Below are 23,746 nucleotides of genomic sequence, written 5' to 3'. Positions count from 1 at the left end.
CCTTGACATTTTGCTGAGGCCCGATGTCTTCGCGTTTCGATCATTTCCTTCCCAGTAATGTGTACCTACAAACACGCTTCTCGCTAAACTCTCTTTCGCTCGACACAGTTTCACGCAAATCTCACTCTCCGCGTGTCGCTTAACTTGCTAAGGCTTCACTTGCAATCGGTAATAGTAGATTTCTGTAATGCATTCTGCTAGAAGGTTGATTGTGTTAGACGACTTTTCAAGCGATGCCTTCGCATCCCACATTCCGTTCGTGTTCGAGAGTGTGTTACTAAGAAAATTCCGACGCGCGTAGTCATCGATCTACGAAATCGCGTTTAAAGGGAAGCCCGAGGGAAGAGCGTGACACGCGACGTGCAACCTCTGTTCGAGCGACCTAATCGCGACCGCAAACGAGAATCCGCCGGTGCAATTTAAATACTTGCCGCGCGTAAGTATTTAATGATATGTTAACGGGACTAAATAATGAAAGGAATGCCGCGAACGTTGCGAGCGCTCAAGATTTCAAATACTCGGCAATTGAATATAATATTGTACTCAATTATCTGTCACACGCTCTGTTGATAGTTAGTACAGTTAACTGTTACACACAGGTCGCGGCTAATAGCTACTGTTAACACGCTTGCAAATATATTTTCGGCTTTCATCGTTCCCTTTCAAATTCTTTTATATTTGTGCGCGTGTAATCTATGTTACAGATTAAGGGGGTATTCCACTGTAAACGGTCGAAAAATCAAGCTACTTTTAAAGATTTTTTTCTCAGTAAATACAGCATATAATGTAATAAATCTTTTTGATATTTATTAAGTTACTTTTATATTATATAAAAATTTTTTTTTTTAAATATTTTTAATTTGTTTTACTTGTTTTTTATAAAGCGTCAATATGGCACCTAAACAAAAACTAAATTAAAATGCACTAAACACTAAAAAATAATTCTTTTCTTGTACTTCAATTTTGATGGTGTTAATATCACTTTAAATAAAATCGTGGGGCACCATGTGGAACCAGAAGTTGAAGTATTCAAGTGATTCATATCCTGTTTTGAAAAATCGTGCCCCACGATTTTATTTAAAGTGATATTAACACCATCAAAATTGAAGTACAAGAAAAGAATTATTTTTTAGGTTTTAGTGCATTTTAATTTAGTTTTTACTACATTGTTAATAAAATCGTTTAACATAAATTTTTTTTATATATTTTTTATTTTCTAGTTTTTAGTGTTTGTGGATTTACATTTCACAGCTCAGACTTCTTTACAAATACCTTTTATTGCTGTATACAGGTTAACAGAGAAAATGGAATTATTGAATACTGCCTCCGGCCACGTTAGTCGATCGAACTGCATCGGCGATTCATACAAGAACGCGGGGCAAAGTGAATCATCCGTGTGCACACAATACACATATGGGCGGAACACTCATCATACTGGAAGCATTTCACGCAGATGTCCCAGAGCGGCGCGTGCCCCTGGATCCGGTGGTGGTGGTGGAGAAATGCCTCTGTGGCCCGGTTCCACAGGGGGAACCCGACCCCCACGCGTGTACGTGCACACAGAGAAGCGATAGGAAGAACTGGAGTCACACCTGGCTCTCCAAAATAGCATTGGCGTGATTTCGTGACGTCTCTCGTGGTGCATGTAGTATATACTAACAATTCTTCAAGGATATTACTGTCTGGCGTACTATTCTACTACTCGCAACCGCGCGTTTCTTTCATTATTAATTACACTGCAAACATAGGAAGCCTGCACGAAAGGAAAACGAAATAATCAATTGCTTTTTCACTATCAGGTACTGGGCGTTTTTAAAGGGAAGCAATCAGACGGACTCCCAGTTTACGCCGTTGCATCTCGTCGCCAGGAGAATGCACCTAGTTACGCTTTGGCGGTTACACATGGATCGCACATGCCAAGGGGTACACGGGGGTACCGTGCACAGTGGTATGCAATATGCACCCCAAGGCACCGGGGAAAGAGAAGGGGAGGAGCTCTGTTTTCATACGAGTTGGCTTACGCGCTCGGGGCGGGGAAGGAGCGCGACTTACGGGGGGAAGTCGGAAGCGACCCGATCCGAGTCAGTCGTTCGCGAGGCACCAATACGTTTATAACGATCGATCCGCAGACGCATGCTGCTCGATCGGTACCGCACGTCGATCAGCATACCGCAACTGCGCGCAGTTGAACGCATAGAAATAAAATAGCATACAAAGTGCGATAGAGAATCAATGAATTTGAGAATCTACTTAACTGATTCGTATCTCTTTACAATCGACAGAGATCGAGCGTGGACGTTTTTAAGTTTCTAACGCGCTCGCCAGCGAACTTCGAATACAGTCTACCCGAAGGGAAAACGGAAGTCCGTTTAAGTGAAGTGTTGGATCGTATGAAACCGAGGATGTTTTGATGGGAAGGACGATTGGCTCTCCATGGGGGTTGTGGTGGACACCATAAGGTCCTCCGGGCACGCGACCTGTGGGAGGGTCGCTCCGCTCCGCTGAGTTCTGAAACCACCCCAGCGTATTATTCCAAGGTGGATCCTCGTCGCTGCCATCGGCAGTGAAGCTTCGTAGCTTGGTTCCAACGACTTCGGAGCGCGAACTTGAGGTGCAATCGAACCGAAACGCGTCGAAGGAAACGAACGGAAGATGAGTGCGTTCAAGAGGCATCAGAGCAAAGTGTTCTGGGGCCACATGGCCACGCAGGATCTAGAGAGCCTGGATCCCTTCGCGGCGCGGAACGATTTCGCGAAGGTCAGGCAGAATCCTTGCCGCGAGTCGGCGATAGCGGAAGAGGAAGCGGAAGAGCGGTCTTCCAGTACCAACGAGAGCGATACTATCGACAATGGAAATATAACGGCGATACACGTCTGTCCAAGTGAGAATCGCGACCGGGAGGGATTGTATTCCGTTGCGACCACGGTTTGCGACGAGAACGTAATGACTCAAGTGTAAGTAGACTTGAAGTTAGCGACATTGAATTTCCGTTGAATGCATTTGCTTGTACATTATATGCTGTTACTCTTATCGCAATGACATGGAATGCTACTCGCGTATCGCTATCCTAATTACTTAGAAATCATCACCCACGAAGTTGTGCAAACTTTCACTTTTGCGTAGATTCGATCGGTGCTCTTCGTTGCACAAGTATCCTGTAATTCGAAGATTGTTATTGCTCTCAGATGTTTAATTACACTTGTGCAAACAAGCGCTATTAGAAGCTATAGTTTTAAGAAGGCATTAGGCTTCTCTAACAGTTTTTGGAATTGTCTCCAGAGCCACGATGGAAATAAAAGACGATGACAAAGTGGACGATGAGGACAACATCGTTTTGGCGAACAGATCCTGCAGTCCAATGAGCCAAGACCTCCGGAGCCTGGATTCCGGTTTCTCGGATTCCGAACGATCCAACTGCTCCGAGGTGTACGAGAACGAGACACCGATACGTCGAAGGAGGCGAAAACGAGTGAAGGATCGGCTACACGGAGTGCAGCAGAGAATCGGTTCCCTTTGGTTGGGAGGCGAAGCTCTTCCGAGCCCTTCGTACACTTCCACGCCCAAGGACTCCAGAATTCTACCGCGGAACGCTGCGGCAGCCCTCAACTCGCGAGCTGGACGAGCTGTGCCAAGAACGCGAAGGTAACTTAAACGCAAACGAGTTAATTAAAGCAGAGGTTGAATAATTCGGATCGGATGCAATGTAAAGTGGACAAATCTGGGAATATACTTGTCGAAACACGTGGATGATCATATCTGAGAGATTTAAGGAAAAGAGTCAAATATCAGATAAGGAACAAAATTTCATCTCTGAATCTTTTATTTATATTTACGATTTACCCGCGTTTCTCATTCGCACTACTTGTGGCATTGTCTTTCATTCGAGAGTGATGGTATTTTTGGAATATTAATGTTCAGTATTCAATACTTTATTAAATAATGAAATCATTCAAGTAGGTGATTCCCAAATTACTAGCTCTTGCGTGTATTACTTCTTCAAAGAGTATTGTGCTCGATATTGAATATTACGAAAGTGCTGCAGTGTTAAAGAGAACAGTCTAAAATGGGTAGAAACGTTTAATTTACGAGACGTTAATGTTCTTAGTTAACAGTACTATCCCTTCCACTGCTTTCGTTCCAAAATAATCTTACTTTTACAATGGCTGTGTCGCTAAAGGCATGGAATGAAGGCGTCTCTCGGCGTTCAGAGACACAGCGGCATTATCTCTGAAACTAAGCCGCGCCTTGCAACACTCGATAAGGTGCAAAGCATGTATGTTTTAAGAACATGAATCGTCACGATAATGTCCCTGTGGTGAGCCAAGCGATAGGAATGCAGCGAGTAAAGAACTTCCCATGCCCCCATGCTTATAGTCCTCTTGGTGTTTCGTAAACACTCCGTACACCCCTGTGGGGCGGTTGCGCGGTAGGTGAGCACGTAGACGGGTCGTCATTCTCCAGGTGCACTGTAAGTAGCGCAATTCATCGGTGAGAATATTAAACACACGTTAGCCCTTACATCGCAATGAAACTAATTCGCGCTCGCATTTAATTTACAGCGCAGGATCTCTAAGAAATTAAATCCTCGCAGTCCTCGATAATTTTATTATATTTTTCTTTATATTTTTCTTATAGGTACACTATATAAATATTTGGAAAATTTAAATAGGTAAAGGAAAAGAAGAGGGCTATTTTTTTAGAGTAAATATACGTGAATCTTTCATTTTTTATTGGAACATTAGAGCCTGGACAGGTTCTAGATCAAGTTTGCTCAACTTCTGCAATTAACTCTTTGCAGCTTATGCGTCATTATATGTAAATCGCGCTATTGATATTCAGGAAAGTCGATAGAGAAATCACGATATGCGACGCGTTCTCCAATCACGGTATCGGTATTCCTTATAAACTCGCGCGGAAACTAGACAACGTGAATGGAACGTGCAGGAATATTCCGTGCCATATCGTCAATTAACATCGATTAATGCACGTTCGAGTGTCCACAATGTAAATTGAACTATACGAGTAACCAGCAGCATCTAGACCTAGATGAGCGTCGCTGACTGTTCCGTGAAACATAATCTACGAAGAAAAGCAGCGAAGAAAACCATTTACCTCTACATCGTCCTCTCACATTTCTTCAATTCTTCAATTCCTTCAATCTGCATTCCTGATGGAGAAGAGTAGATTCGTCTCTCTGAAATGCCGAAAGCAATTGAGCGACGTGAAAGAAGATTTGAGAAGCTATTATCTGTTCCATGCGGCCGTTATTTCGTGTGGAGACATTAGACGAAATCAATCCTCGCCCCCCGTCTCCGTGCGTGCCTGTATGATTCTAATCCACGGGACAATGGATCTTCCCGGTCGGAGAACGCGAGGCGCGCATTTTTTCCTCGACACCCTGTACATTCACGCGCGCAATCGTACGTGATTCAATGCAACGTGCCACACGTGGAATACGTAAATGAAAGAGCGACGAGAGGAGGTTTGAGTCAACCTGGCCGAGGGGTAACCAGGCGACAGCAAACCTACCAGGAATCTCGTGCCGCCGTGGTGGATCACGTTGCGCAGGTGATCGCTCGTGCACACAGCTTGGTCGCCAAGGAAATTTGGATTAGTCATCCCGCCTGTGAGAGAACGATTCTAGTTCCGGAGCCGACCGGATTAGTCAGCATTTCGCGTCACAGCGTTTCACGTCGGTCTCGATCGCGCCGGAAAGGGAATAGCTGTGCACCTGGTTATGCGGACTGGAATCGGGCGGTGGTCAGGCCCTAACTATGCCGCGGTGACGGTAGTCGAGACTCCTGTCTCGTTATGGCACGTTTCAGGTACCGTAGACTTCCTATATCGATCCCAATCGGGGCAATCTAACGAAGAGGTTTCGATGAATTCGGGGGTGCGTAGGGTAAACGTTCCTGTTAGCGAGCACGTCCCCTTCGTTCACTAATTGCGCTCATCTTCGCCTGTAAAAACAACGATTGAGGAAGTTTAACGAGGATGATGGCTGGAAATTGAAATCTGTAATACTTTATCTACCAATAAAGATGGGGAAAAATGATTCACGCGGCGAAAAGGCAGGTACTATGCTGTTGCAACGCGTTGGAGACTTAAAAGCGATAAGAGATAAAAATGACTGTGTGGAACGGCAGGAAATTCCGTTTCTGCTGGGCGAAGTGTATTTCTTGGAAGAAAGAGGGCAGAGCAAAGTTGCCCATGGTCGTGTTGATGTCGCAAGTGGCTGATATTGATATTTTCGTGGTTGACAAAATACAAAATACTTGCTCGTGAGTCAACTTGGCGGAACGCGGCTCGTTGACTTAACGATACGAGTTAATTGGTAATAAGGAGGCCAAAACAATTTGTGGGACGAATCGGTGTTGCATAAATTTCATGCTGCGCGAACCCGCGGATATAATTATCCACGCTATTATAACTGTTAAGATAAGGAACGGACGCGTTGCAATAACGTTTCCTCGATATGTGTATAAATTTTAAGCGATGCTGATTCATTGCTATTCAGCTACTGTAACGTTACTTTCAAATATTAGGAGTTAATCCGTTGTAAAGAAATGGGGCGAACTTGCCGGGCGCCTCATTTATTCCAAAACTGTTGACTCGGCAATTCTTAGAGGGGGACGTTTCTGTTTCGCAGAACGGAAGAGGATGAAGTAGATGCGTCGACAGTTCCATTGTCCGTCTCCTTGGATAACGAGTGTTTGGGCGATTTCCTGTACGCGGCTGAACCGCCCGAGGATGCAGACGAGCCAAGGAGCGCGAACTCCTCGATAGCGGCTAATTTCTCCGTGGCCGAGCCATCCTACAGGTCCCTTCTACACTCCAGGTCGTACAGGCATTCGTCGTCGGTGAGAGCATGGCTGGGTGGCCTCGAGATGGAAACCGAAAGCGAATGTACGAATACACTCCAGAGTAAAGCTCTGCCTCGAAGGAAGGCCCGCGAGTTCTTATCCGAGAAGGACGAGATGAACGACTTGAAGACACTGTCGACCTTGGCTACCGCCGCTGCTAATAAGCTGCTGATGAGGGCGGAACAGTTTGATCGGCATTATCAGTACATATTCGAGTAAGTGTATTTGAAATAATCAAAACAGGAAAATCCCTTCTAAAAATTGCAAACCTTTATTGCCCAGCTGGGCCATTTACTATCTGTTCAACGATTCACTTGCTAACAGTACCGTCGCATGCGTGTTTCAGTAAAGTGGCGCACCTAGAAGGCGGCAGATCTGAAAAGGAGCTTCTACGTGCGATCGAGGACCATGCTTTCTCGGTGCTGTCCGAGCTGGGTGCACCGCCTCCTCGTAGAATTCAGCAAAGCAGTCTGAAAGGGATATTGTCGCAGCTCGAGACCATGAAGAACTACATAGACAGTGCCGTGAATACTCGTCTAGACTTTTACATCGAGGTAGGGGAGGCTCCTTCTCGCCATGGAGAGTTAAGAAAGGATCTATGGTAACATGTTGCTAAAGTTAATATTTCTTTGCAGAGAGTGGTGAGAGGATTAGAAGAGGCGCCAAAGGACGATACCACGGTGGCTAGAGGTGCCCTGGCGGCTTTGACTGCCCTGGGTTTGGCGGGACTGCGAGCTGGAAACAGTATTACCAGGTGCTCAGGCATTAGAGCGCTTCTTACGTCTCTGATTACCGCCGGGAGGACCTCCAACGACTTCGTCGCAGCTTCTCTGCGTGCCTTAGCGAGCGTGTGTTGTTCCGCGGCAGCGATAGATCAATTCGTTAAAGACGGCGGTCCCGAGATAGTGACCGATTTACTGGTCTCGGATAATTCATCGGAAAAAGAGAAGATGGAAGCGACAGCGTTACTCGTGCAGATAACAGCGCCGTGGGTCAAAGCTCTAGGTCTTCCGTGCTTAGAACCTTTCGCAAACGATTTGATACCCCCGCTGAATCGTCTTGTCGAGACCACCAGCTGCGGGCAGACATTGTTGCTAGTCGCGGCCGCGTTCAATCACCTGTCCAAGTCGAGAAAATGCGCCTCCGTGATACTGGAACAGGATACAGTTAGGAAGTTGCTAAAGAGCGTGAAGAAATCTACCGGCAGGAACGTCTGGTTGATGGAACAAGTGGCGGCTCTGATCAGCGAGTTGGCCCGCATCCCCGAAGCTAGGCCGCATCTGGCCGAAGCTCGTGCTTCCATCGCGCTGGTTTCTTTCCTCAGGATGAGACCCCCGGGCCTGGAGGATGCTTACAGGCGTTTAGAGATCACTGCCGCCGCGGCGCTCACGAGACTCTGCGTGGATCCAGAGATCGCGAGGCAGGTGGTCGCGGTAGGCGGCGCGGATTGTCTTCCCTCGTGCAAGGTGGACGATCTACTCGCGGAAGACGAAGAGCAAATCGAGGCTGGACTGCTGAGATACACGAAATCCTTGAGGAGAGCGTGCAAGAGAGCCGCGAAACAAATTGACATCGCGAAAGCCAGCGACTACAGTACCTTGAGTTAAGATCAACACAAGGCACTTTAAACTGAATTGTATATACATGTTGTCGTAGTGTCTTGTAAAGAAAACGATTTTATGTTTATATCAGGTGGGCTACTTAAAAGCACATCGACCAGTTTGGAAATATGGAAAAAATGACTTTGAGCACTTTTTCATACAGTGGCGGACGAAACAAAGTTTATTACAACATTTAAAATCGCACAACTTTTTTTAGAATTGGTCCAAACGACGTGAGTTTTTTTTTTCAAAAGATAGAAGGATTAGTTTGCTAAGTGACGTGTTTCACTGAAAATCGCTGATTTCGTGAATTTCGTGATTTTCGACCTTATTCTGCGATCTTTAAGCGTTTATAGCTCAGAGCAACGTTAACTGATTTTGATGACATTTTAGGCATGTATTCAACTTACCTCAATCTACAAACGGGATTTTTGAATTTTCATTACAGGCTCGCCAAAAAAGTTTAAAAAACGACCTTTACTATTTTTTTTGCTATTTACACCAATTGCATTTTTTTCAAAACGACGAAACACATCACTTAGCAAACTGATCCTTCTAGCTTTTAAAAAAAGAACCATGTCATTTGGAGCAACTCTAAAAAAGTTATGTGATTTTAAAAGTTGTAAACTTTCTTTCGTCCGCCACTGTATGTTCAGATCCCCTTGAGGTATTCATGCAGATAGTTTTAGGTGCTCCATTCTGTATATACAGTTGTATGAGAGGAGAATTATACGTTTATAAGAAATAATTTTGTCATATGTACATATGTAGACATTAACTATATACCGCATAATGAGAAGCCTATTTAGAAATCTTAATTTGGATATGTATAAAAGAGAAAGGAAAAGAATATTTGCAAGAATAATATATTGTGTCATATTATGTAGGTACGTCAGGAACTTTATACACTATGTAGTAAAACTGTAAATAAAATCCTGTATAATATAACCTGTGTACAAAACGTTCAATTTTTTAAAAAGCTGCTCAATGAAAATAATTTGATGAACACGCGAAGGCAATTCTCCCTGATAGCCATCTGCCTGCAGTCTGCCGGCAGATTGACAGCAGGGTCTGCCAGGAGAGCGCAGGATCTGCCGGCAGCTGCGATGCAGCCTACGTCCGCATTCAGCTACGGTTCTGCCGGCAGATTCTGCTGCCCAGATCTGGCTATCAGGGCTTCTATTCATTCGTAAGTCAATCAACATAGATGCCTATGTAACGTCATTTTTCAATTGGCTTTCGTGAAATATGTCTACCGTTGTTTCCAAACAAGGTCTCAATTCCATGTCACACGAGCCCAGCACAAACTTTCCACTGGGCGCTTTAAAGTAGTCTAAGCCACGCCCAATTTTGATGACCCAACCATTGCTGAGCCTGAAAGAAAATATAGACAACAATAAGACGCGCCAATTTTCAACAAGTAAAATTATACGCGGGAAAGGTGTAAATTCTCTTACGATATTTGTCTATCGTGTAAAGTATCAGAAAATTGAAATTCAAAAGAAATGAGGTGAGAGCTTAAGCTCTGCTTCAGCTCCTCCAGTCTTGCGATTTGATTCTTCCTATCGTCTGTATCCAGAGTTGTAACTAAGGATATTCTAGATAATGCATGACACTTCCTGACAGCCAATTCGCATAATCTCACCAAGTTTTGACACTACAAATACACGTGAATGAGTGACGACACCAATTTTTCTCTCTCTCTCTTTCCTCTCTCTTCCTCTCTCTCTCTCTCTCTCTCTCTCTCTCCCTGTCTGTAAAATATGCAGTAGGTAATACCTGGTGAAATGCTCTTATATATGGATCCTCGATACGGACGTACGTAACTTTTGCATCTAAAAATCTACCGAACACAGTATTGTAACCATGCCCTATACTACCACTTTCAATTTTAGTTAATTCCCTGTATGTTCCAGCTGCCTTCCCTTTCTCAATCAAGGCTTTCAACTTTTCTCCTCTCTCCAAATATTGCTTTGCTCTGGTACCGAAATGTTTCTGCCTAGCTTGGTCCTTTGTTTCTGCATCGTTTTATTACTAATTCTTCAATTAATTCATAAATTCGTAACAACGAAACAGTACATAAAGCAATTAAATGAAGCAGAAATAGACGCGTTACTTATAAGCATTGTTTTCAGTGCTTTCGCGTAGAAATAAATAGTTGACATTAAGTACAAGATACAATTGCGATATACAATAGCATTTATCATATTGTGATTCGATTTATAGAATGCGTTAGATATAAAACAAGGAACATACCTTTCATGGAATCTAGAAGTATCTGTACGCCTTCTTGATACAACATTAACGCCATCGTATATTGTTCACTTTTGTCCATTTCTACTGCCCGCTTTAAAATTGAAGCTGCTGCGCTCTCCATTGTACGTATATCTTGAATAATAATTTCCATTAAATATAACGTATATGTATTGGAAGCAACATATTGAACTGTAAATCATTGTCATAAATGTTTAAAATAGATTACATGAGTTTATAAACATGTGCCAATTTTTTTATTTAATGTCATAAAACTTGCTCGTAACATATCTTTCCAGAGACTCTGTGCATTTAGTGTCTGGATTACGTGTAGTGTTCGACTCAGCGTTTGAATATTTTAAAAAAGTGTTCCAAACACGTGACGTCCCAACGCACATGCGCGAATAACATTCTTTACCTACTTGGACGAACAGCGGTAAGCGATGCTCGGCGCACGCGAACTTTTTATAACGGCGTTTGCTACGCCTTACAATTTAAAAAATAAACTACTTTCGCGTACTTCGGTACAATGATGAAACGTTATTTCTGATAAGTCACTGAACATGAATGATAATTTCGTACGAAATTATACATCGCGTGGGCTGACGATAGTAGCGAGCAAGCAGGAACAAAATGCGAAGAGTTGTCAGCTTCGTCAGCTTCTTTCAGCCTCTTGATAATCTTGATAAAATTCTGCATAGATTGTAATTTGCATTACCAGGCTTGACAACTTATTTGGTGTTTCGTTGGAATTCGGAGCGTCGGATCTGCTTCACTACATGCACTATCGCGTATTTGCAAATTGCAGTACTTGCAATTTTATCGATTATCGGATATATCGAAACTCATCTTGGTAGAAGTGTGCACTGACGCATACAGTAGAATCATAATCTCTCCTAACCTAACAAATATTGAAGTTTAAGTAAACCAAGCAGGATGCGAGGATAATTGAAATTGCTGTTTCACTCGCGTAAGAATAATTTTTTTCGAGAGAAATCATTAGGATATTCAATTATGCGGTAAAGCAAACCTGAAATACTTTTTAAACTGTGTGACTTTGATTACAGCTTTTTAACCAAAATGCAATGACGTTCTACAAACTGCTTCGTACACGTGAGCTCTGTGTACGTGCGTTAAGGCGGGTTGTTTGATGGGAAAGATAATACCATCGTAATTGTACCTTGCACCTCCATGTATGTGGTAGTCTTTCAGTATTAAACAGTGAAAAATAAGTACGTAAATAATTAATATCACTTCGATTTTTATTAAATATAAATATAACCTGTCGCATAAATGTTGAGGAGTATAATGTCATCAGAGAGTATTATTATTGAAATTTTTCAATTTTATTTATGTTACAAATTTAAAATCCCGAAAACAGCAGCCTCTTCCTAACTGTTTTTGTAGTACATAGATATAGTTAAATGGAAAGTACAAAAGTTTTTTAAGAACATTAGGTATAACATAAAAAGAAATTGAGAAGTCTTAGTTTAAATGTTTAGCCTTTAAGATTATTATTATATTTGGTACATGAATGCGTATCATAGTTCTCGCTATGAAGGCTACTAAAAACCTTGGAACTGGTTCGTTATGGGGAGAATTACCCGCGAGAGAAACCCTCAAGCAAGAGGTAATAACTCCAGATATCATAGAAAATGTTTGGAGACAAGTTATGGAAGAATCGAACAACATGGATTGCGATTTTCAAATGGAGAGGCAACCTGATTATATACAGTAAGATTATTAACGAATCAGAAATGAAAAATTCAGACAATTTTATACAGCTTCTGTTTTTCATTTACAGATTACCTATGGGAAATCTTCACGTGTTGAATACTATAAACTTCCATCAACAGTTAAGAATGATGGTAAATAATGTAGAACGATTGTGGAAAGTCTGAAGGTTATATTTGTTCGATAATGTGTGTATTTTCTTATTAATCTTTAGGAAGAAGGAATGGTATTGGGAAATATGACCACAATTGAAACACAAGACTCGCAAGATTTAACAGAGACAGAAAATTCGTTCAGTTTTTTACCCGTACAGAAGGAAAGGTATAAGAATATTATAAATACATCTTTCATTTGTGCAATTACTAATAGTTAGGATTATTCCAGAAGCGCGTTCAAGGATTCTTCTACTGTACATTATCTCACTCCGCAAACAGCGCGTAGTATACTGAGGCATTCGGTCATTGTTCTTTTAGCTCACATTGGATTCGAAAAGTCCTCGGACATAGCCATAGAAACGCTTACAGATATTGCTGATCACTTTCTGAGAAGAATGACGCTTCTGATGAAAGTTGCATATGAACAGAAAGATCATGGTTTCCCGGTAAAATAAAACCGAGTGATTTACTTCAATTTTATTGCTACCTTAGTGTATTATTTGGTATTTAATTCTCATAGGATATAGTGGAAAGGGTCTTGCTGGAAACAGGTGTTGGCGGCGTGGCTGCTCTTCACGACTACTATCAAGAATACGTCCTGAAATTAGAAGAGAACATGAGGAAGAAGGTGGAAATCATGCTGGAAAAACAGAGGCAACTTGAACTTAATGCTTGTAGCTCTAAGTAAATAATCGCAGTGAAACGGCTGCGATATCACGGGCAAAGAGGCGTTTCATCGCTGTCAAACAATCTTCCATTTTTAGGATGGTCTTGGATGAAGCAGCGAACAAATTACAATTCGAGGACCTCGATGAATTCGGAAACGTCTACCGGGAGGTACCGACTCTTCAACTGCTGGATCCCGAGTTGGGCTTCCCTCCTAGCCTCGACGCGGGTTTTCAAATGCTATATAGCCTCGAACAGGATGAGTAAGCTGCTTACGCGAATACCAGTTACAAATTATGTAATTATGAACGTAAACATTAACGGTTGTAGATTAAATAGCTTGGACGTGGAAGAAGAAGAGGTGAATGTTAGCGATTCTCCGAGTACGGGGCAGCGACCTGACACATCGGCAGATAAAAAGAAATCTTGATATACCTGATAAGTGTACAGTTATAGTTTTTTTTTTACTTTCCTTTAAAGGAACGGTTTATAATAAATTCTTAATATAATTAATGTTTCTTGAAATTGTTGCGTAAAAGAAACCGATGTATGAATTAATAACTTGAGAGTTTATATAGCACAGATGTTTATTATTATAGACTACATTCGTTATATAAATTAATGTGGTTTGAACACGGGTCAGGAACATACGAGCTAAAATCATTCTGACCGGTATATGTGGGTATACGGGTCGGGAGAGACTGCGAGCGTATGAAACTGCAGATTGTAAGTAAGCGACCTCTATGCATGGTATACTGGCCGTCGCCACGCGTCCCAGAATACTTTGCGAGGCCGTTGACAACACGTCAAAAATGGCAGATCCAGGACCTAGTAAAAGTGATATTGAGGAGATTTTTAAAAGATTGCGAACCATTCCAACAAACAAGGTTTACTTCTTTGTTCATTATTTCATTCTACGATGCCGAGTGTTGGAATAATAATATCCGAATGCAGAAGGCCATAGTCGATAGTAGCTTCAAGCGCAACGTCACAATTGCATTTCCAACCTGTAATTTTCCCGGAAACTTTCGTTCGACCATGAAACATGTCACAGGGGGGGTTTCTAACAGCTTGTGTTTTAGAAATGCTCGCGGAACTTATGAAATTTTATGTCAAAAGCAAGTCTAAAGTTATTCATTGAATTTAAGCTGTAGTATGTACAACGTACATTGAAATTTGTATGTTGACTTTATTCTAGACATGCTTCGACTGCAATGCAAAAAATCCAGCTTGGGCCAGCGTGACCTACGGCGTCTTCCTATGCATCGACTGTTCCGCGGTGCACAGAGGACTGGGTGTTCATTTGACATTTGTGCGGTCCACTCAACTTGATACAAATTGGACCTGGCTGCAATTGAGGAACATGCAGCTGGGTGGAAATGCGAATGCCGTTGGTTCCTTACTTTCCACTCCAAGTATATTCTCACTTGCCGGTAATCAATGCTAACCTTCCAATTGTATCTTTCAGAGGAAGTACTTTTCGCAGCACAATTGTACGACGACTGATTCCCAGCAAAAATATAATTCACGTGCGGCTATGCAATACAGAGAGAAGCTGGCGCAGGTATCTACTCAGGCTATGCGACGTTACGGAACCAAGGTAAAGCTAATTTAATAAGCGTTTATGTTGATGGAATATACTTTATGGAATATACACTTTGGTTAAGCGATAGATTTGTAACTAAATGTGATAATTATAGGTTTTACTTCCTTCGACAAAAAATAAGAAAACGGTGAGCTGTGAAACTGATTTTGCAAACCAATATCTTCAAAATACTAATGTTCGCTTCGTCCGTTATTTTTAAAAAAATGGCTTTTCAAAATAGTTTTTTGCTCGACAGTTGTACAAGACTCTACATAATTTGTTTCGCGTGTTATAGTATACCCGTAAATTACCTGAGATCACTTTTCTTATGTAACTAACTTGCCTAATATGTGTGTATTTTAAATAAAGCGCAATGTAAAAATGATTATGTCAAAATGCGCTTTTGAAATGACTAATCTTTCTCGAAACGGTGTCTCTTCATAGTTACATATAGAAGAAACCCCAGCACCAGCATCGGAGGAACAGAGCGAGATTGACTTCTTTAAAGAGCACGAAAACTTTGAATTACACTCTAAAGATTCCTTGGTGCATGCGGAAGGGAATTCAGTTCCCGTTCCCAGCTGTCTGTTGAATAATCAGAATCTGGCGAAAAGTGATGAAAATGTTACATCGGAAGTGGCTTCTAATTCTTTAGGGCCAACTGTTAAATTATCCGACCCTGCTTCAAATTTAGCATCTGGACGAAAATCTACCATAGGAGCGAGGAAAGTTCAAACCAAACGACCCGGTGTAAGTATATAAATAATTGTGTATTTATTAGTAACTTGTGTTCGATACAATTTTACACGCCACACAAAAGATTCGTAAAGTAAATTGAATTCTGTAATGTATCGTAATATAATTTTAAGATACTAACGCATCATTATTCAGAAAGGTATGACATGTAGTGTATTGTTTGGTAATAGTTGGGAAAGAAAGCTGGAGGTTTGGGTGCGCAGAGGGTTAAAACGAATTTCGATGAATTGGAAAGAAGCGTTGCTGAAGTTGGTAGAGAATTTCAGGAGAAGGATCAGCAAGAAAACTTGAAAGACGAGCAAGAAGGAATTTCCACGCGTCTCGCTTATCGATACGAGCAGAACTTGAGCGAACAAGCCAAAAAAGTAGAGGAAAGAGCGAAACAATTAGATCCATCCAAAGCAACGCAAGTAGAGCGTCTTGGTATGGGATTCAATACGCGAAGGTGATATTTCTGCTTTCTGTATAAATTTATTTATTTCACCTGTGTACTGTTTTACGTATACGTCCTTAATGTTAAAACTTAGATCTTTAGACATTAATACTTTTTAAAGAGAAAGCGAATGCTACTGCAACAATTTATTACAATATATTAAGGCGTACAAAATAAATAATTTGCAGTGGTGCGAGTCATTCTGCATTCGGTGACATGCGGACAATAACGCAGGAGACATCGTCAAAGACTGTGACTGCTTCTGAACCGAAAAGTGGGGATGTAGAACGAGGTCCTTTCATTAGTTTAGACGAATTTTACGAGGCCTTATCGATTCCATATAGTAGCAGCAACAATAACAGCAACAGTAACAGCAAATCATCTCGCAGCGAAGAAGTTGTTATAGCGGAACCAGAACCACCGAAAAGAGTAGCTCCGTCGAGTCGACCAAACAATAAGGGTGACAGTAAAGAAGCGACGGGAGGCGAAGCACAAAAGAAATTTGGTAGTGCCAAGGCTATTAGCTCAGATCAGTATTTCCAGGACAACAAAGACGATGATTCTGTGAGCTCCATGTCATCTGCTACTATTTCCTTGCACGCCTTATTCCCCGTATAGGATAACACTTTATAGACTTTTAATTACAGTGGGAACGTAAAAGCAATCTACGTCGTTTCGAAGGTTCATCTAGCATTTCATCGGCCGACTACTTTGGCACAGGAAGTTCTACACCAACATCCCCCACATCTTCTTTGTCGATGCGTCTTAGCGCCGGAAGAGCCGGGGTTGTGGACTTAGATGACGTTAGAGAAAGCGTACGTCAAGGGGTGAATAAAGTCGCAGGGAGATTAAGCTCTCTTGCCAACGCGGCCGTTTCGTCTCTACAGGACCGCTATGGACTTTGAACGAAAACCTACTGCATTTTACTAAGATTGTTATTAAACTTATATCTGGGCACTCGTTGTCCATTGTTCGAAATTGTAAATAAAAGCTTATAATTCAGCTTATTTTTAATTTGCTCTTTGATAGTTTTAGATAAGACACGCCGACAATAATGATAAACGAATATGTTTCGTTATAAAGGAATTTTATAAAAGAATGTATATTCACAAAATCTTTCAAAAGACGAGTCCACGAAGTTTAACAATTCTTCTAGGCATGACATGATTACGATGACGAGGATGATAAAGCAAATGCTTCATCACGGTGCAAAATGAAATATAAACGATTTGAGAGATGATCGAGATTAAAGTATGACTAATTTATCACTACGGATTTGTACTAATGGATTCTTTGCAGCGTGAGATTAAATGGGAATATGGTTTCCCATGGAGGAAATAGACGAGGACGACTGTCATATTGTCACAACCAGTGCCCATTAAAGTGTCCGGTGCAAGGCAATGTTTCATAAGGTCTTCACAAATTTCTTCAGGATCCATTGTGTCGTTCTCCTGCCCTGTCCCCAGTTTCGACTGGATCAGGCGCGTTCTAACGAAATTAACTACTTCTTTACTCGTCAGCACATCCCAAATTCCATCGCAAGCCAGGACAACGAACTCCCAATCCTCCGTTATTTGAAATTGTTGAACTTCAGGGAACGCTGCAAAACGAAATTAACGTTTGTATAAACGTTTCCAATTACTAATCTAATTTCACATTACCAGTCACGATTTGCTCTTCGGACGATTTGCGGTCATTCCGTTTGAACATAAAATCTCCGAGAGCGCGAGATAACGCAAGCTGACCGTTGACTCTGTTAAATTCAACCCAGCCGCCAGCAGCTTCGATTCGTTCACGCTCATCTTTTAACGTCGGCTTGTGATCTCGACTTAGCGGCACTACATTACCGTTAATGCTCGCCACCGCCCTACTATCACCTGCATTTGCCTGCAAAACTCTTGCCACTCAGGACCAACAACGATGGGAATAGCAAGCTTAAAAACACTTACGCTGTATATAACGTTGTTCTTAATAAGGAGAGCTATGACGGTGGTTCCAGCTTGCTCGTCCCTAAGCACTGGATCGTTTTGCATCGCCTCGTCTAATTCCAGGAAACCCTGTTGCACTGCTTGGACAATATTCCCGGCCTTATACTCGCTTCTCTTAGTGATGTATTCGTGCAAATGTTTTCCAGCGTGTTGTGCCATTGCCGCACCTACCAATATCACTTATCTATAACTTTCTATTTATAGCTGTCACAATAGAATCTGAAATTGTCTCTTAAAGTAGATTTCTTTAATTCTATTTCCATTGGTCGATATTTAAATTAATCGATGTTTTTTTTGTGCGCAGTTCTAAAGGAACCGTGGCACCTCTGCTTATAATCTTAAAATGTTCATTCGTGTATCGCGTTTTTACCTCCGTGACCATCGTATACTGCAAAAAATGCAGTACCAGGATCATCGGGTAGTGAAAGTATATGTACATGGCAGTCTTCCATTTTAGTACGCCAGCCTTGCATACACGAACTACCCACTAGATAATTTGAATCCCGACAGCATGCCGACTTATGGGATGTCACGGGTTCGCTGAGTGTTTGACCCATTATTTTTCTGAAGATTCTGAGACCATTTATAACATACGATTATCCATTTAGAATGCACTCTCCTATGATATCAAAAGTTAGACGGAATATTTCTACGATATTACGCTACTGACTACAATCTTTTGAAAGTGAAATTAACGACTGATTTATGCTAGTTAGAATTTGTGCCTGCTCCTTCGACCCACCCGTTATATTCTACCTTCGTTAAGGAAAACAAACAAGCAATTTACTCCGATCACTAAATGCCATTACTTTCACGAGGACACAGCTGTTTATATATTAATGACAAACTTACAACACATTCCTTTACAAACTTGTCTTATCGCTTCCATAATAGATTTTTAGCGTCGTCCTTTGCATATAGTTTTTACACAAGCTCTACACCTACATCAACAGAATGCAAAAGAACAAAAATCTAACGTGAAGCATCGATAATGATCTAACCTCTTGCCGAATTTCATACGCATCGCATCTTCCACAATTCAAGATTACGGAAATATCCTTTGAAAATGATGTTTGCTCTTATATATACATATATATTACAATCTATTATTAGTTCTTGATCTATTTACATGATATTATTCTGGTATCCAATCTCACCTTCGTAAGCTGTCAAACAAACATTGGCAAATCTAACCTATCCCGTATATTGGTTTCCAAGAAACTTTCGTAGGATTCGGAATATCATGCAGCTTCGATGACACCGTGATTTTATCATGCGTGTTTCGTATTTGTCTATGTAGAAGCTCGTTGTTAATTCTACCGAACAAATTATTCCGAAGAAGCGTAATTTTGTCTAAAACGTATCAACAGCTGATTAACACCATGGCGGTTCATTGATGGGGGCGACACATGGAAAACAACCTCGCGAACGAACGTCACGATCGAACAGCTGTTTTTCGGCACGTGCTTTGTGAACTTGTCATCGCTCGTCAGTCTTGTCAGATAAGATTCTAGTCGGATAAGATTTTCTTTAACTTGCAATACTATGATAGAATGTAAGAATAAAATATGGAACTTGAAATGTTATTCGATTGTTCCTACCGGATCCCAGAACACGAGTACAGTGGAAGGATAAGTGCAAGTTGGAATATTTCAGCGAGCTACTCGAACTGATGGGTTTTTGACAATTTTTAAAGTCCTCTCTGCTTCAGCATCTTATTGAAATATACCAAGTTACAATTCCTTTGCGAGGTATTCCACGTTACGTCATGAAAGCATGTCTTCCACAAATAATGTTGTTGTTTATATAAATTTGTATGTTAAATTTGTATTGCGTTAAATAAACCGGAATAGGACAGCAAGGTTAAAAGACGTATGTGATATCGTTTTATTTTCTTCCTCCGTTCTCTTCCGTTGAACGGAATATGTTCATAAGACGATTTTTAAATTGTTACTCTAACAGAAACATTTGTAAATCGCGGGCTTTGACTCTCAAAACATAACCTAGTTTTACTCGTGCTTAATTCTAGTTCCTACCACGCGTAGCGTTACAATCTGTTTTGTGACTTCACCGGTAACGTTGCATGCGACACTAAAATGGTAAGGGGGTCCTAGGACCCCCCAAACCGGCGACACAAAAATACATTGCTTGATAGGTCTATTCGTGATATTCTATACCTCGTCGATGATGCATGTCAAGGATTGACCAGAGTGCTAACGATTTTAATCAGATTATTCCATCTGAAATTAGTGGGCAGGCGAAACTAGTCATTTTCTTAGTTTCCAATTTGTTTAAAAAATACAGAACGTCGAAGTGCTTGTCTGTTGCCAAGAACAAACCGAACATTCAATGCATTTTTCTGTCCCGAGTTTGTGGGATCCTGTTCCTTCTTGATAAATGTGTTAATCGTGTAAGAATACTGATTATATTATTCAACATAACATCACCGAATGCTATCCCACTTTCAAAATCTCGTACCTTACGCGCGCTTTCTACTCGACCCCCTCTACCATCTATCTATCCTATAACTCATGTGCAAGTTGAGAAACATCTCTCATTGTCAGTAAATACGCGCGGTAGGTATGTGCGTCGCTAAGAAGATGGCACGAGGAAGGAATGCGGCTCCGATTAGTTATATCTAGTTATATCCAGAAATTCCCCACAGTATTGTCCGTAATTGGCCGAAGGGAAAACATTGACGAATCGGATCACGCAACACCACCGTGACGAGGAATACCCCACTCGCCCCTGTGCCGTCCCATCGGACATCTTCTCAACCGCGCACAGTACTACCCTCTGCAGTCAGGTAGAGAAACAGGGGGTGCGCGAGTTCATTCGTTGCAACATTAGGCGATCAGCTGCAATCAGCTGTGCGCGCTTTAAAGTGGTCATTCCCCGTGCGCGTGACGGACGCCGAAAGTTGCTCGCACGGTCGGTACGCGGGGATACAGCGAATTCGTGTATCGAGCCTTTAGCAGAGCATAAACGGGTACAGGTCGCGGGAGTCCGCAGTGGCGGCGATAAATCGGTAGTATTTTCGGGTTACTGGGGGGGGGGGGGGGGTTAGAGGCAAGTGAGGCATGACGGGAACAGGTGACAATAGAGCTTCGCCATGTTAGATTTCACGAGATCGCGAAACGTGCGCCGCCGCTGCTGCTGCTGGTGCTAGTGGAGAGAGAGGGAATTTATTTTGTTTTCTCGACTCTCGTGCTACTTTCCTCGGCGGTGATCCAACTGAAAATCATCCAAGCTGGATAGGTTACCCGAGTATCTCCGCGATACCGTGGACTGGTTTATGGGGTAAGTGTTTCTTTTCCCATTCCCGCGACCGAAATTGTACCGCGGCGCCGCCGCGGGCCGCGAGTCTCCGAGAAGGATCCACGGAGAATCGCCTGAGCGACCGGGGAGGGGAAACGTAGAAGGTTAACCTCTCGACGTTTCGTCCTAACCTCCCCGTGCCGAGGTTGACGCTCTCCTTCGAGCGGTGCTCCATGCCTCGTTCTCTCTAATCGACCGTCTTCCACCGTTCCTCTCGGGGAAGCCAGTCCCGGGGACGTTTTCTGTCGCCGCAGACGTCGAGGCGATACTTGCGCGCGCGATGTCATCGCGATCCTCGCTCGCCACTGTCACGAAACAACGCGTGTATAGAACATCATCATTCGACCGCGAACTGTTACCTTCCCCCCCGCGTACGTCGCGTTTTTCGCGGAAACCAATGACAGTGTCCGGATCGTTCGCCGTCGACGAGGTTAAAGGATCCCGCGGTGAGTCGTGTCGATATTCTCGAAATGCGAGAAAAAAAAGTCTGTACGTTTATATTCGTCGGGTGAGCCGCCGACGAGTTGCGCGCTACCTTGATTAGATTTCTTATTTCTGCCCCTTTTATCGTTCGATACGCGAGAAAGCGAGCGTGTATACAGTTTACCTAGAAGGCTTACGTAAACGCGAGTGACACGACTTCCGATAAAGCCGATAATGTCAAACGAATTAATTTTTTATGCACAGTCGTGTCGTGGACGGCGTGGTGCTTCATTTTTTTTCTGTGTGTAAGGAACGGAGGGGGCAAATGGAGGTAGTCTTGATCTTTGGGAGCATGTGATTTTGATCTATTAGAGTTATGGCGTACAAGATTAGATAATGTTGGAGTCAATGCAGAATTGGAATCGCAAGCCATATTCATAATATAACTGAAAGCGTTCGAAATATATAAAACGTGAATCGAAAGCAATTGCTGTGGTCACGAAGTTTGTATTCGATCTGCTGGATGACTTGCAAGGTTATGTTATAATGTGATACGATCGTAAAATGCTAACCACAGGAAGAGGAACAGAAAAGCAATTCCTTATCGTAAACACCAACGTAACGGTAGAATTCTGATTGCAAAACGGGACGTAGATATGTAACATTTCTGTACTCTGTGCATCACGCGTAGAGTGGAAGTAAGATGGTAGCCAGAAGGAAAGGAACGTGTGTAATATCGAAAAGCAAAAGCGGAAGAAATTATGGCAATTGTATACTCTCAGGGACCAAGGTTCTCTTCGTTTTTCCAATTGTTTTTTTTTTTTATTCTTTCCACCGATTTAACGAAGTCGATATCTTGGAAATTGTTTTACCGGCGTTCAATAAGTCGTTACTTAAGGTACAGTAGGTAGACTGTTGAGACAAGGTAGTGTGTATTGTTGTTCGGTTTTAGGTATCGTTATGTTGGTTATACGTAGAGATAGAAATGGGTATATGTAAGTACATAATATGTTTACGTAGATCCAGAGACTGCGGATATGTCACGTTGCTTCCATTTGTTTTTTACATTTTAATTGCACCACGGACACGTGTTACGCCACATTCAGCGTGCCCGGTCACGTCCGGAACCAGCGTTATATATCGGATACACGTTGATCGTCGAAATAAACTGTGATGTGGTAAAGCGTAGTAGTGCATTCATTCTCTGCGATGGTGGTAGCGTTTCTGTAATTACCGCTCTGATTCCTCGTTTTAACGACCACTTCGGCGAGTTTTAATCGGGAATTTGAAAGGTGCAAGGATTTCAGCGTCGAAACGCGCGCGCGGCTTGTAAGAAACAGGAAGTCATTGGATCCGTCTCGATGCTTATTGCCAACTTGAGAAACTCGCGCTTACGTCCTTATATCTTTCGTTCCTACGCGACTTCCAGAGAAATTACCAGAGGATTGAAATTCTTTCGATCGATATTAATATATCGAATCTCGCATTGTGCCAAACGTATCGACATCGTTGTCACAGTGACAAAGACGAATCGTTTCGCACATACAAACCGCCATTAAGGAGAGCAGCGCCGACAAATAGTAGCTCGTTTCGTTGTTCATTGTTCATGACCAATGTGGTCGAGGCCAGTTCCTCGACCTGCCGGTGCGTAACGTGATTGTTAAACGTAGCAACGACGCCGTGCAAAGTGAAAATTGTAATACGCAGTGGCGTGTGCAAGCGGACTGTCTTCTGGCTCGCTAAATGGACTCGAGACTCTGAGATGGACAGAAGGAAAGCGATTTTAACGGGTGAGGTCACTTCGACTTTTTACTTAAGTGGTCTGCGGTCTATTTCTTCCCCGTAACCACGTCCTGCGGTTAAAAAACGTATGGTTTATCGCGCCGCAACAATGGCCAAGGCGAATATGAAGCAAGGAACGAACTAAGGAAGTTGGATAGCGCTGTTCGTTTCAGTTAGCCGTGTCGTTGC

At 42.3% G+C, this 23,746-nt stretch overlaps 6 protein-coding genes across 23 annotated transcripts in view; 4 read left to right on the top strand and 2 right to left on the bottom strand.

Annotated features, from left to right (window-relative positions):
* The first annotated feature begins 1,820 nt into the window (after positions 1 to 1,820).
* On the top strand, positions 1,821 to 8,643 carry Insc (INSC spindle orientation adaptor protein). The gene is made up of 5 exons (XM_076809266.1): positions 1,821 to 2,954; positions 3,280 to 3,642; positions 6,650 to 7,078; positions 7,210 to 7,417; positions 7,499 to 8,643. The coding sequence occupies exons 1-5, from the start codon at positions 2,653 to 2,655 to the stop codon at positions 8,468 to 8,470; spliced, it is 2,274 nt and encodes a 757-aa protein (XP_076665381.1). The 5' UTR covers positions 1,821 to 2,652; the 3' UTR covers positions 8,471 to 8,643.
* A 671-nt stretch (positions 8,644 to 9,314) lies between these two features.
* Positions 9,315 to 11,865, bottom strand: LOC143367457 (MIT domain-containing protein 1-like). Of its 7 annotated transcripts, none has more exons than XM_076809284.1 (6): positions 11,748 to 11,865; positions 11,436 to 11,618; positions 10,721 to 10,852; positions 10,244 to 10,482; positions 9,922 to 10,121; positions 9,315 to 9,838 (listed from the first exon to the last, which is right to left on the bottom strand). In XM_076809284.1, exons 3-6 carry the CDS (start codon positions 10,839 to 10,841, stop codon positions 9,676 to 9,678), a joined length of 723 nt encoding a protein of 240 aa, XP_076665399.1. In that variant the 5' UTR covers positions 10,842 to 10,852; positions 11,436 to 11,618; positions 11,748 to 11,865; the 3' UTR covers positions 9,315 to 9,675. The 7 variants fall into 7 exon arrangements, with proteins under 7 accessions (XP_076665399.1, XP_076665397.1, XP_076665402.1 ...); XM_076809282.1 differs by lacking the exons at positions 11,436 to 11,618; positions 11,748 to 11,865 and adding an exon at positions 10,947 to 11,133 and having other exon boundaries at positions 9,315 to 9,487; positions 9,643 to 9,838; XM_076809287.1 differs by lacking the exon at positions 11,436 to 11,618 and having other exon boundaries at positions 11,748 to 11,838.
* Positions 11,787 to 13,850, top strand: LOC143367454 (uncharacterized). Of its 5 annotated transcripts, none has more exons than XM_076809274.1 (8): positions 11,787 to 11,910; positions 12,265 to 12,451; positions 12,522 to 12,585; positions 12,666 to 12,772; positions 12,836 to 13,052; positions 13,127 to 13,290; positions 13,371 to 13,535; positions 13,603 to 13,785. In XM_076809274.1, the coding sequence occupies exons 2-8, from the start codon at positions 12,273 to 12,275 to the stop codon at positions 13,700 to 13,702; spliced, it is 996 nt and encodes a 331-aa protein (XP_076665389.1). In that variant the 5' UTR covers positions 11,787 to 11,910; positions 12,265 to 12,272; the 3' UTR covers positions 13,703 to 13,785. The 5 variants fall into 5 exon arrangements, with proteins under 5 accessions (XP_076665389.1, XP_076665385.1, XP_076665387.1 ...); XM_076809270.1 differs by having other exon boundaries at positions 12,228 to 12,451; XM_076809272.1 differs by having other exon boundaries at positions 11,811 to 11,949.
* A 152-nt stretch (positions 13,851 to 14,002) lies between these two features.
* Arfgap3 (ADP-ribosylation factor GTPase activating protein 3) lies at positions 14,003 to 17,053 on the top strand. Of its 2 annotated transcripts, XM_076809267.1 has the most exons (8): positions 14,003 to 14,159; positions 14,471 to 14,662; positions 14,741 to 14,872; positions 14,973 to 15,005; positions 15,302 to 15,607; positions 15,784 to 16,058; positions 16,235 to 16,610; positions 16,694 to 17,053. In XM_076809267.1, exons 1-8 carry the CDS (start codon positions 14,016 to 14,018, stop codon positions 16,949 to 16,951), a joined length of 1,716 nt encoding a protein of 571 aa, XP_076665382.1. In that variant the 5' UTR covers positions 14,003 to 14,015; the 3' UTR covers positions 16,952 to 17,053. The 2 variants fall into 2 exon arrangements, with proteins under 2 accessions (XP_076665382.1, XP_076665383.1); XM_076809268.1 differs by lacking the exon at positions 14,973 to 15,005.
* On the bottom strand, positions 15,607 to 19,529 carry LOC143367455 (putative protein phosphatase 2C T23F11.1). 6 transcript variants are annotated; one of them, XM_076809275.1, is made up of 6 exons: positions 19,192 to 19,529; positions 19,036 to 19,092; positions 18,405 to 18,607; positions 17,996 to 18,201; positions 17,708 to 17,933; positions 15,607 to 17,646 (listed from the first exon to the last, which is right to left on the bottom strand). In XM_076809275.1, the coding sequence occupies exons 2-6, from the start codon at positions 19,056 to 19,058 to the stop codon at positions 17,315 to 17,317; spliced, it is 990 nt and encodes a 329-aa protein (XP_076665390.1). In that variant the 5' UTR covers positions 19,059 to 19,092; positions 19,192 to 19,529; the 3' UTR covers positions 15,607 to 17,314. The 6 variants fall into 6 exon arrangements, with proteins under 6 accessions (XP_076665390.1, XP_076665393.1, XP_076665394.1 ...); XM_076809278.1 differs by lacking the exon at positions 19,036 to 19,092 and adding an exon at positions 18,887 to 18,975 and having other exon boundaries at positions 19,192 to 19,528; XM_076809279.1 differs by lacking the exon at positions 19,192 to 19,529 and adding an exon at positions 18,887 to 18,975 and having other exon boundaries at positions 19,036 to 19,066.
* A 1,333-nt stretch (positions 19,530 to 20,862) lies between these two features.
* Positions 20,863 to 23,746, top strand: part of Mob2 (MOB kinase activator 2) — a 50,426-nt gene continuing 47,542 nt past the window's right edge. Inside the window, exon 1 of one of the 2 annotated variants that reach the window (XM_076808251.1) lies at positions 20,863 to 21,334. Coding sequence is in view for 1 of the 2 variants with exons in the window: in XM_076808257.1 (XP_076664372.1) it covers positions 21,330 to 21,334 (5 nt within the window). In the remaining variant the exon portion in view is untranslated. The remainder of the gene's footprint in view (positions 21,335 to 23,746) is intronic. The other variant, XM_076808257.1, reaches the window with a different exon arrangement.

This window comes from Andrena cerasifolii, chromosome 3, assembly GCF_050908995.1.
Source record: "Andrena cerasifolii isolate SP2316 chromosome 3, iyAndCera1_principal, whole genome shotgun sequence".
Lineage (NCBI taxonomy): Eukaryota > Metazoa > Arthropoda > Insecta > Hymenoptera > Andrenidae > Andrena > Andrena cerasifolii.
Note: the sequence above shows the minus strand (reverse complement) of the source record. Positions and strands in the feature narration are given on the sequence as shown.

Bases quoted from the DNA above. Each gene is read 5' to 3' on its own strand.
- Insc (XM_076809266.1), top strand. From the start codon at position 2,653: ATGAGTGCGTTCAAGAGGCATCAGAGCAAAGTGTTCTGGGGCCACATG. The intron at 2,955-3,279 runs GTAAGTAGACTT...AATTGTCTCCAG, and splicing joins GAGAACGTAATGACTCAAGT to AGCCACGATGGAAATAAAAG. The intron at 7,418-7,498 runs GTAGGGGAGGCT...ATTTCTTTGCAG, and splicing joins GTCTAGACTTTTACATCGAG to AGAGTGGTGAGAGGATTAGA.
- LOC143367455 (XM_076809275.1), bottom strand. From the start codon at position 19,058: ATGCGTATGAAATTCGGCAAGAG. The intron at 18,608-19,035 runs GTTAGATCATTA...AAATGGTCTCAG, and splicing joins CGTATGAAATTCGGCAAGAG to AATCTTCAGAAAAATAATGG. The intron at 18,202-18,404 runs GTAAAAACGCGA...TGATATTGGTAG, and splicing joins AGTATACGATGGTCACGGAG to GTGCGGCAATGGCACAACAC.
- Arfgap3 (XM_076809267.1), top strand. From the start codon at position 14,016: ATGCATGGTATACTGGCCGTCGCCACGCGTCCCAGAATACTTTGCGAG. The intron at 14,160-14,470 runs GTTTACTTCTTT...ACTTTATTCTAG, and splicing joins GAACCATTCCAACAAACAAG to ACATGCTTCGACTGCAATGC. The intron at 15,006-15,301 runs GTGAGCTGTGAA...GTCTCTTCATAG, and splicing joins CGACAAAAAATAAGAAAACG to TTACATATAGAAGAAACCCC.
- LOC143367457 (XM_076809281.1), bottom strand. The intron at 10,122-10,243 runs GTATTACCTACT...GTGTATTTGTAG, and splicing joins ATATAAGAGCATTTCACCAG to TGTCAAAACTTGGTGAGATT. The intron at 9,839-9,921 runs GTAAGAGAATTT...ATTTTCTTTCAG, and splicing joins TTACACGATAGACAAATATC to GCTCAGCAATGGTTGGGTCA.
- LOC143367454 (XM_076809270.1), top strand. From the start codon at position 12,252: ATGCGTATCATAGTTCTCGCTATGAAGGCTACTAAAAACCTTGGAACT. The intron at 12,452-12,521 runs GTAAGATTATTA...TTTCATTTACAG, and splicing joins AGGCAACCTGATTATATACA to ATTACCTATGGGAAATCTTC. The intron at 12,586-12,665 runs GTAAATAATGTA...ATTAATCTTTAG, and splicing joins ATCAACAGTTAAGAATGATG to GAAGAAGGAATGGTATTGGG.